This window comes from Panthera pardus, unplaced genomic scaffold, assembly GCF_024362965.1.
Source record: "Panthera pardus isolate Hobbes unplaced genomic scaffold, ASM2436296v1 HiC_scaffold_22, whole genome shotgun sequence".
Lineage (NCBI taxonomy): Eukaryota > Metazoa > Chordata > Mammalia > Carnivora > Felidae > Panthera > Panthera pardus.
The window spans coordinates 57,836,001-57,846,838 of record NW_026526788.1 but is presented as its reverse complement, the minus strand read 5'-3'; the positions used below and the strand labels follow the sequence as shown (position 1 = coordinate 57,846,838).

At 38.0% G+C, this 10,838-nt stretch overlaps 1 protein-coding gene across 2 annotated transcripts in view; it reads right to left on the bottom strand.

Annotated features, from left to right (window-relative positions):
* Positions 1 to 4,552: 4,552 nt before the first annotated feature.
* ENTPD7 (ectonucleoside triphosphate diphosphohydrolase 7) overlaps positions 4,553 to 10,838 on the bottom strand; it is a 49,248-nt gene continuing 42,962 nt past the window's right edge. For both annotated transcript variants that reach the window (XM_019459103.2, XM_019459104.2), the window contains one exon: positions 4,553 to 10,676. In XM_019459103.2, the coding sequence (XP_019314648.1) occupies positions 10,445 to 10,676 (232 nt within the window). In that variant the 3' untranslated portion in view covers positions 4,553 to 10,444. The remainder of the gene's footprint in view (positions 10,677 to 10,838) is intronic.

Genomic DNA, 10,838 nt, shown 5'->3' with positions numbered 1-10,838 from the left:
TGCCTGTTTTTAACAAAGTCACTGGATCAAGAGTGTCATTAAGTATATTTAACTAAATATTCCTTTTTAAAATCTTTATAAATTTAGGGGCACCTGAGTGGCTGAGTTGGTTAAGCGTCCAACTTTGGCTAAGGTCATGATCTCTAGATTCGTGGGATCAACCCCTGTATCGGGCTCTGTGCTGACATCTTAGAGCCTGGAGCCTGCTTCAGATTCTATCTCCCTCTCTCTCTGCCTCTCCTGTGCTCGCACCCTGTCTCTTTCTCAAAAATAAACATTAAAAAAAAACTTTATAAATTTAGTTTTTTTGTTGAAAACCAAATTTAACGTAGAGAAATGTCTGCCTTTGTTCCTTTTTAGTAGGCTGTCTAGGTTTCTTAATGTTAGCAAGCTCTTGATTCGACATGCATGAGCTCTTGTCTCCTTGACCCCGAGTCCTGAATTATGCCTAAGGAGAAATTCCTTATGATCTCCACTTCCATCAGGTGAAGATTCAAAGGGAAGGACTTGGCATACCTTAAGTAGCCAGACAGCCTTCAGCGAGAAATAAGTGTCTTCTAGTATCCTGATTTTCAAAATGGGGAAAGGGTAGATTTTGACAAGTTTAATGTCTATATGTAACAAAATGGCTTAGAAGTACTTAGAAAAGGAAATAATCACTAGTAACCCACTTGGATTCGTCAAGCACTAACCTAGTTCTTTTGATGGCTATAACATTGCTAGGTCACATGGAATAGATAATATGAATCAGTTCCTGAGAGAGGTTCGTAACAGCCTCATGGATAAGAAAAGTATGGCCTTGATGGTGTACGTAGTACTTGGACATCTATTAAGATATGTGAACAAATTTTTGATTAACAAATTATAATTCTGGTCTATCTTGACATGTCATAGGGCTCTTATTCAGTTTTATTTTTTAAATCGGTGATTTGGATGAAGGCATCAGAAAGATCAGACCTGAGGATGGAACAACCCAACATTGCTAATATAATAGATGAACGTCACAACTCAAAACAATTCCAGAGTGGCACCATCAAGATACAATTAAATATTATAAATGTAACATCCTCATTTAAATTAAATAGGTTGTGTAAGTTTGGGATAGAGAAACCTGGTATCCTATCATTTCATATAAAGAAGACAGGGATTTCAGTTGGCCATCGGCTCAACTTGCACCAAAAGTGTAATGACACTGATAAAAATTAGTGGTGTTTCAGATTTCATCAATGGAAGTGTCACAGCTGCACTCAGAATACTTCAGTTGCAAGTGCTGTGTTTTGCTATTGGTACCCCATTTAAGGAGGGCACTGATTACTAAGTATGTCTCCAGAGGAAGGGACCAGGATGGTGAGTCGTCCAGAACTCACACCACACAGGGAATACTTGAAGGAAGTAGGGGCATTGAACTGTAGAACATTCAGACAGAGCAGAGCTGGGAACAATGGCTAGAAGGTGCAGAAAGCTAGTTTTTAGTTTTGTAGAAGACAAGAGTCGGATCAAAACAAAAGCCCACTAGGGTGCAGCTGGTGAGGAAAAGTGGAAAGTGGAAAAGTGGAAAAGCAGGTGTCCCAACTATTCGACTAAACCACTGCTGAGCTCTGGCCTGTTGCTGCTCTATAGGTCTAGAGTTGTCAGATCTGATTAAAGAAACAAAACATTGAGATTTTTATGTGAAAGCTCTCAAGGGTTGGCAACTAATTTCAGGTTTTTTTTAGTACATGACACAGGCTGAACACATCTGGGAGCCATAAATGGACTAAGGTTTGCCCATTTACAGTCTCAAGGAGATGATCTCCATTCCTTTTCAACTCCAGTATTCTGTGAGTTTCACTGTGACTTAACAGCTACCATCCTCAAGTGGTTCTTAGCAAAACAAAAGTAATAGTTTGTCTTTGATTAAAAAAAAAAATTCTGGATGACCCCGGGGCTTATGCTATTGCTAGAGGTAGTTTCTAATTTTTTTCAAATTAGAATTTTTGAAAATCCTGAAGCCCAAGCTCCCCCTAAGACCAATTAAATCATTATCTCTGGAAGCAGTAATAGACATAATTTTAAGTTTCCTAGGTCATTCCAACATGCAGACAAGTTTAGACACCGTGGCCTAGCCCCTAATAAACCAGTTACCTTAGAAAGTTTTGACCACTGAGGGTTGATGGGGGGTGGGAGGGAGGGGAGGGTGGCTGATGCGTATTGAGGAGGGCACCTTTTGGGATGAGCACTGGGTGTTGTATGGAAACCAATCTGACAATAAATTTCATATTAAAAAGAAAAAAAATGATATTCTAAAAAAAAAAAGGAAGTTTTGACCAGCTTATTTCCATCCCCTCCAAATTTGCCCAACCCTATCTCATTTAATCTGATCCTATTAGTGTGTTAATGGGATGTCACCTCTTCTAGATAGAATTCTTAAAGGGAACTGCGGTCAGAGGTGCAGGTTCCCATCCATCATCTCATGACTCCCAAACCCAACCCAAAAAGCCAAATGCTGGTGTTTCTAAAGTTCCCTCCAACAATTGTAGCAATGAATGAATAAGTTCAAGTTCTAGATGTTTTTCTTCATTTTTCTTTTATTAAGTATGAGTAAGTTTGGAAAAACCGATTCTGGTTGCATTTAGCTGTATAACTGTATTGTGGCTATCTATGAGCTCTTGGTAAATGCAGATTATCTGAATTATTTTTATGTTTGCATTATTCCCAGCACCAAACACATACCAAATATTGCATGAATGAATGGAAAATGGATAATTACCGATTGAGGTCCAAGACACCTCTTTCAAAGTAAGTCATCATATACCTAGAAGATTAAATGAATTTCCCTTAAAATCTGTCAATAATTCTGTCAGTTGTTTTTAAAACATCAAGAGAAATGAAAACACCTGGCTTTCTTATCAATCTAGAATTTTCTTGTTTTTAACTTACACTGACAAATGCTGTCCCATTGTAGAGGAGGTAACAATTAGCTACTGCCTAAAGTGATGATCACGACGTTAGGATAACCAGTTGATGTGTAGCAATTCTTCCAGTTCTGGTACGTATGGTGGGTTATATATAGGCATATGAAACACATATACCTATGTCCCTGCAGAAGGGACAATACATCTCTAATATGCATTGCACTTTTTGTTCAACACTGATGTAACAGTATTTAACAGAATTTTAAGAACTGTTGAGCAAAATTATTTAATGTGAAGCATTCGAAAACCATACAATCTTAGCAACCCCCAAAAGTGATGCAACATAAGCAGCCTTCAGTTTTTGAAAGCGAGAAGGGAGTGTCTAGCTGTGGGTCATAATAAAAAGATGCCTTTCAACACTGCAAAGTTCATTGTTCAAGGCAGAAATAACAGAGATAAGGCATATACTTCAGGGCTCCAACAAAAGAGGAATTGTGGAATGAGAATTTCAAACACAACATAATGACAGCAATACCAGAAATCAAAGTATTCGTCTAGGATCCTTACTTGCAGAGAAAGCATTATGAAGCTAATAAGGCGCAGAGCCTTCACCACGAGCAGTTTTAACAGGCCAAACTCTGGCAAGTCCTCTGCAGGAAGGGCTTCTTTGAAAGCATCAGGGCTACCTTAATACTGGAGAACCAGAGTGGTAGGCTGCCAGAGGGTCTACAAGTGGCTGCACTACTTAAAAAGGAGAGGCTCAGGAGTAGACACGTCCTCAGCTTGCTTGAAGTCATACATGCATGGCTATAAACATCCTGTGATTCAGAAGTTTTTTTCAACTTTGGTTTTTATAAAAATGGCAGGCCGTGATTGCATACACTTTAAAAGTAAAAAACCCTTATGAGTAATAACTCAATTTTACAAATAAAAGGAACATCTTAGTGCTCAGAGTTCCAGAGAAACACAGGGTCAACAGATGTTGACCTCCTCTGTCCCTCTAATAATGGTAGGTACTGACAAACTGGAAATAATGAATTATAGCAAAAGAAAAACACTTATGTAATAATACAAGGGAAGTCTATTAGTATATTAGTATATATACTAATTAGTATATTAGTATATATACTAATTAGTATATTAGTATATAATAAAAGAGCTCTTGTTTTTTAACTAATATTTTTTGTAACACCAACAAAATCCTCACAAGTTAGAGCATATGGCCCTACCGGCAGGACTCTCACACTAAGCATGACCTAAGAAGCTAATCTGGGAGAATCTGAAGTATCTGTTGCTACTTCTACCTTAATTCTTTATCCCAAATGAAGTCATATCATATACCACAGCACAAAGGGAAATTAGATACTAGTTCTGAGTTAGCACAAAAAGAAGTTTAAAGACAGCAAAAAGAAACAGCATTTTGTTTCTGTAACGGAGTCTGAGAACTGCCCAAGAAATACAGCCAAGTTCATTAATGAGGTAGATCTGATAGGCATTTTATACTTTAAATAATTTTGATTATAACCATCAAATGAATTGCTTAGACGCTGTGGTTAAGAAAATTGTACAAAATTAAGCAAATTGTTTAAAAGAAACATCTAAAATGTAAAAGGATTAAAAGAAATATAGAAGGTAGAATAAATGTGGTAACAACTGGGTGCCATTTCTGACAAAGTGTTTCTTTCATATTTTATTCCTAAATGTGAGCAAAGCCATCACAAATGAATGTCAGAAGCAGTTATAAAGATTGGGCATGGTTACTTGTAATCAGCTGTATTATAAAGAATAGATTCCTTTGAAATACACAATCTTGCAGGAAGATTCTGTCAATGAGAACTTCATTGGAGCTGTCAAAGGTGTGTGTCTGTGGTACAGAAACCAGAGAAAACTGGATCCAGGAGACCATTCACTCAGACTTTGCACATATTACTACTGCTCTGGGCCTCAATTTTATCATTCATAAAACCCAAGGGGTTAACAAAAGACAGAACTCTAAAATCCCAGCTGTAAAAATCTCATCCTCTGAAATTTATGTATAATGATTGCTGTTGGAAACTCCATTCCCATCAACCTTAATGTCAGTGATAAAGTAGGAGGGGACCACCAGCTCTCTTGGTCATCCTGTCCTTTTAAACCAAAGGCTAAAATCCTGTTCCTGAAACTCTTACCATTTTCCTACATTTTCTCCTGCCTTTAGTTCCTTAGGCCAACAGTTCTTCCTTTGGAACTAGCCTCAGAGCATCTTGTCTAGCCACCTTGTTTTATAGATGAAAAAAGAACCAGAGAGGGCAAGTGACTTGCCTAGAGAGTACCAGAGCTAGTCAGTGACAAAGCCGGGACTAAGAATCCAAACCGGCTATTTGTAAAGTCCAGTCTTCTTTTCCTTAAATCATACCACCCACTTGTCTTTCACTCCTGACAAAAAGCAAAACAAAAGCATGTTAATAGGGGTAGGGAGAGCATCTATTTAGATAATACCGATAAGTAGAAGTTATTTTATTTCAAAAATGAAAATATGGATGTGAAGGCATCATGCCCCTTGATTTCAGACTGTATCACAAAGCTATAGTAAACAAAACAATATGGTATTGGCATAAAAATGGACGCTCGATCAATACAACAGAATAGAGAGCCCAGAAATAAATCTTTGAATGTATGGTCAATTAATTTCCAACAAAGGAGGCAAGAATACACAGTGGGGAAACGAAAGTCTCTTCAATAAATGGTGTTGGAAAAACTGGACAGCCACATGGAAAAGAATGAAACTGGACCACTATTTTACACCATACACAACAATTGACTTAAAATGGATTAAAGATCTGGATATAAGACCAGAAACCATAAGACTCCTAGAAGAAAACAGGCAGTGAGCTCCTTGACATCATTCTTGGTGAGAATTTTTTGGATCTAACTCCAAAGGCAATGACTATAAAAACCAAAATAAACAAATGGGATTGTATCAAACTAAAAAGCTTTCTGCACAGCAAAGGAAACCATCACCAAAATAAAAAGGCAAGATACTAAACGGCAGAAGATATTTGCAAATCATAAATCTGATAAGGGGTTAATATCCAAATTACAAAAAGAACTTCTACAACTTAGTAACAAAACACAATCTGATTTAAAAATGGACAGAGGACCTGAACAGACATTTGTCCAAAGAAGACATGCAGATGGTCAACAGGTACATGAAAGATGCTCAATAATCATCAGAGAAATGCAAATCAAAACCATGAGATATATCCTCTCACGCCTATCAGAATGGCTATTATCACAAAGATAAGAAATGACAAGTGTCGGTGAGGATGTAGAGAAAAGGGAACTATTGTGCACTTTTGGTGGGAATGTAAATTGGTACAGCCACAATGGCAAACAGTAGAGAGGTTCTTCAAAAAACTAAAAATGGAACTACCATGTTCCATTTCTGGTTATTTCTGGCAAGTTCATTTCTGGCTATTTCTCTGAAGAAAATGAAAGCAGAGAGAGGGAGGGAGGCAAACCATAAGAGACTCTCAAATACTGAGAACAAACCAAGGGTTGATGGGGGGTGGGGGAGAGGGGAAAGTGGGTGATGGGCATTGAGGAGGGCACCTGTTGGGATGAGCACTGGGTGTTGTGTGGAAACCAATTTGACAATAAATTATATTTAATATGAAAATTTTTTAAAAATGGTGAGAAGACAAAAAAAAAACAAACAAAAGCAGTAATTCAAAAAGACATGTGCACTCCTATGTTCACTGCAGCATTATGCACAACAGCCAAGATAAGGAAACAACCAAAGTGTCCACTGATGGATGAGTGGATAAAGATGTGTGTACACACACACACACACACACACACACACACACACACACACAGAGGGATACTATTCAGCCATAAAAAAGAATGAAATCTTGCCATTTGTGACATGGATGGACCTTGTGGGTGTTACATTAAATGAAATACGTCAGAGAAAGACAAACACCACATGGTTTCATTTATATGTGGAACCAAAAAAACAACAAAACTCATAAATGCAGAGAACAGATTGGAGGTTGCCAGAGTCAGGGGAGAAGGAGGACTGGCAAAATGGAAGAAGGGAGTCAAGAGGTACAAACCCCAGTCATAAAATAAATAAGTCATGTCATGGGATGTAATGTTCAGCATGGTGACTACAGTCAATAACACTGTGTTGCATGTCATATAACTTTATATGGTGATGGGGGAAACTAGATTCATTGTGGTGATCATGTTGCAGTGTATACAAACAGAGTCATTATGTTCCACACTTGAAACAAGTATATGTCAACTATACTTCAACAACACAAATGTGGATGTGATAATAAATGTTAATAACTAAAAAGATGAGCTTAACAGATGCACGGCAGACTCAATCAACCACATTTTAATAATCACAGCCTAAGGCCCTGGAAGTTAAAGAAAGCTGTCAGGCTGAGGAGAGGGAGGCAGAATCCTTTGGATGACATTAAAGGATAAACACAAGGTTGTTGGAAAGTGACTAAATTCCCTATACCAAGGAAAGTCAATTCAAGGAGTTAAGGTACAGAGACAAAGATGGTAAAATCTGGCTTAGAGTTAACTGCAACTTAAGTCAATGTAATGCTATATAACTGAGTATTATACCTATTTTCATTATGTTCTAGTAATAAGAAGTCAGAGAAAAGTGATGGGTTGTGCCATTGTAAGGCTAATAAAGCATCACAACTCCTATCAGCACGGACTCTGATTTTGACATCTGTGACCTGTCTCACTAATGATAAAAGTACTAAAGCAGTTCAGATTCATTTTTCTGGTATCAAGAAGACTGGCTGGTAAGATTCAAAGGAATGAGTGGGATGTGAATTTAATGAAACTGTAATTATCTTCACAAGGAGACTACTGAAAAGTGCAGAAATGCAATAGAGATCTTAAAAAATCTTTAACAACCGAGGGCAAAAAGAGGTGTAGAGGCAAGGTAGACTGGTTCTACAAGGGAGACAGACTCTTAGGAGACAGCAATATGTAGAAGTAATTGGCTCTTGGAGAACAAATGGCTTATGTTTCTCACTAATGAGATTTCATGCAAAATTATTAATTGGGAACAAATGACAGAAGCACAGGAACCAATATCAACAACAAATATTAGTTTTTCTGAGGGATATGGTAAAAATCTGTGCTCCTTACATTTCTACCATGGGTTTCTGGGAAGTCATACTCGTGGTAACAAGGACAAGCCCAGATCTCATAAGATCAAAGTAATAAACAGGATATAATACACTAAACGAAAACTCAAAAACTATTTAGAATAAATTAAGAGTAAGAAATACATTTACATTGAAAAAATGATAAGCATAGGGTATCCTGAGTTTCTCAATTATAAAAAGAACACAAAAAGTAGTATCAATCTGAAAGGCTGTCATAATGATTAAATAATATACACAAATTCTTAAGAGTATGTGATACACACTAAATGCTTAACAAATGTTATAACCAGGAGGAAGAATAACTTCATTAATAAGAGCTGTCAAACTGGACTCATCACCGCCTCCTCCCTGCTTCAGCTAAATTTTGAGCACACGAATGTGATCACTATTAGCCAATTAGGTAGCTTTTGACAAGATCATTGACCAGATCTTACAAGAAAACCAAAAAATAGTATTTGGAAACCAAGATGAGGGAAAAAGAAAGAGTACCTCAGGAGGCATTGGCTAGCAAAAAACACATTCGGACATTATTTATAAGCAGCCATCACAAGGCGAGGGCTCACTTGGCAGTGACACAAAGATAAGAAGTCAAAGAAGATCAAGGAAATTTAGAAGTCTTAAAAATTAAAGGAAATTGCTGTGACATGAACCCTAATGAAAAGTAAAAAATATTTCCACAGGGAACTATAAGACTCTTTTGCTAGATCCATTTTTATTTAATTTGAAAACTATTTAAGACTCATCATCTCTTCACCTACCAACTAACAGCATACTTATTTTCATCTCAATTTATTTCTAGGAGGATCTCGGCTTATTTTTCTCTGTTTTATGAGGCATTTAATTCCTTCTGGTTCCCAGTGTGGAAATTTATGTTTTAATATTTCCAACTTTTTCCCCATTAAAGGCAGAGATGATTCCCTCTACTCATCTAATCGTAAAAATAAAGTGACAGAAAAGAAAGCTCTTTCAAGTCTGGGAGCATATTCTTGGGCAGGACATTCAAGGCTGCATACAGGGAAGGATGAAGTATGAAGAAGATCCCATAGGGGAAGATGCGAGTTGATGAAAAAGAAATCCTCATGCGATTTAAAGGCTACATGTAGAGGAGGAACAAAGCTCCTGAAGGGTAGTGGATTAAAATGTAATCGTATGGCTTTCTTCTCTCCTCATTAATGGAAATGTGGTCTGTGACTGAGCAAACTCTACAAATGTTCTAAAAGACGCCACGTGGCTTACTAACAGATATATCTATGTTTTTCAAAGTTTAGAATTTGCTTCTTTTCAGACATTCCAAGAGTCAAATTGGGAAAATTTCTATTTCTCAGAAAACATTAATAAATTAAGACCTTGGATTTTATTGCCTTTGCCCATTCTCCTGATACTGTTGTTCTTTCCTTCTTTAAAAACAACAAATACACCCCCCTTCCCAAACTACATATTGACCGTAGTGAAATAAAAGAACTCTTTTTTTTGTTTGTTTTCCTGTAAAGGGGCTCATAAAAATAGGCCTAGAGACAGTGACTTAAAACCAGACAAATCCAGATCTCCAACCCTATCAGTTTCTCCATCTTACAAGCACACTTAAGGCTCAAAAAGAAAAATTAATGCCCAAACAGCCGGTGAGGCATATAGTCATAGAAACGTTTTCTACCCTGGTCATACCAGGTATCACACAAGATACTGTCAAAATCTTTGATTGACCATTCATTTAGAAGGGGTTCTAAACCCTTTTAAAATCATATAATAATCAACATCAGCAACACTACGTCAGGGATCTTGGACCACACTCATAACGGCTTCTTTGTCAAGTTAAGCAAAGAAACTATATTATTTTGGTTGCCTGGAAGTTCATATCTGTTTCAGCGAAATGCAAATATCTTGGATCCCTATGAAAGGGTGTGGATCTCCACATAAATGATATCTCTGTTACAGAGAAAGAAGGGGCTGCTGCACTTGCTGGAATGTCTTCGGCTTTGTATCAGATGCTCCAAATTTGGTTTCAACCAGGCTTCCAGTTTGCCGAATGTCAAACTTCATGCTTTAGCAAGGGGGGAAAGTCTAGATGCCAGGAACACACTAGACCTCTCAGATAAAGGAGTAGAAGCATGCTTCAGTTGGACTAAGGTTGGTCCTCTTTGTTAGCACCAAACTCTCATTATTTAGTTCTTCACAGACTAAATTCCGGTTTCTCTTAGAGAAGAGGACCTGGATACTGAGAAGGAATTAAAGTAGATATTAAGGTAGAAATTCCAAGGCCAAATATCCCAAGGTCAGGCAAAGCAGCATCTGAGGCCGGTACAAGAAAGTGGTGGAAGTCAATGGGCAGCAACCCTGGGGTACTCGAGCTTTCTATGTCCTTGTCCGGCCTCATGGCCCTACCTGTACCCCAATCATGGGCACCACCTCCTCAATCCACAGCAAGTCCAATGGAGCTGAGGTTCTAGTTTGTCGGTGGTGAATCCGGCGTAGCCGCAGAAGGTACAGGATGATGGCCAGTAGCACCACCAGGATACAGGCGAAGAAGAGATAGTGGTTGTAGACAAAGGAGAGACGGAACCAGCTACCATGGGCCTGCCGGACACCTTCTTGCCGTAGATCCCTAGGCAAGAGTTTGAAGGTAACAAGTAACGTTAATTTCGAAGAAAAACATTCATGCGGATTTAAAAGGCCAGTGGTGTTATGCCATTTATTCTATCCATGCAAATATGCTGATACCAGTTCCACAGAGCAAGCAAAGCTGAAGAACGTCTCTAGCCCTAGG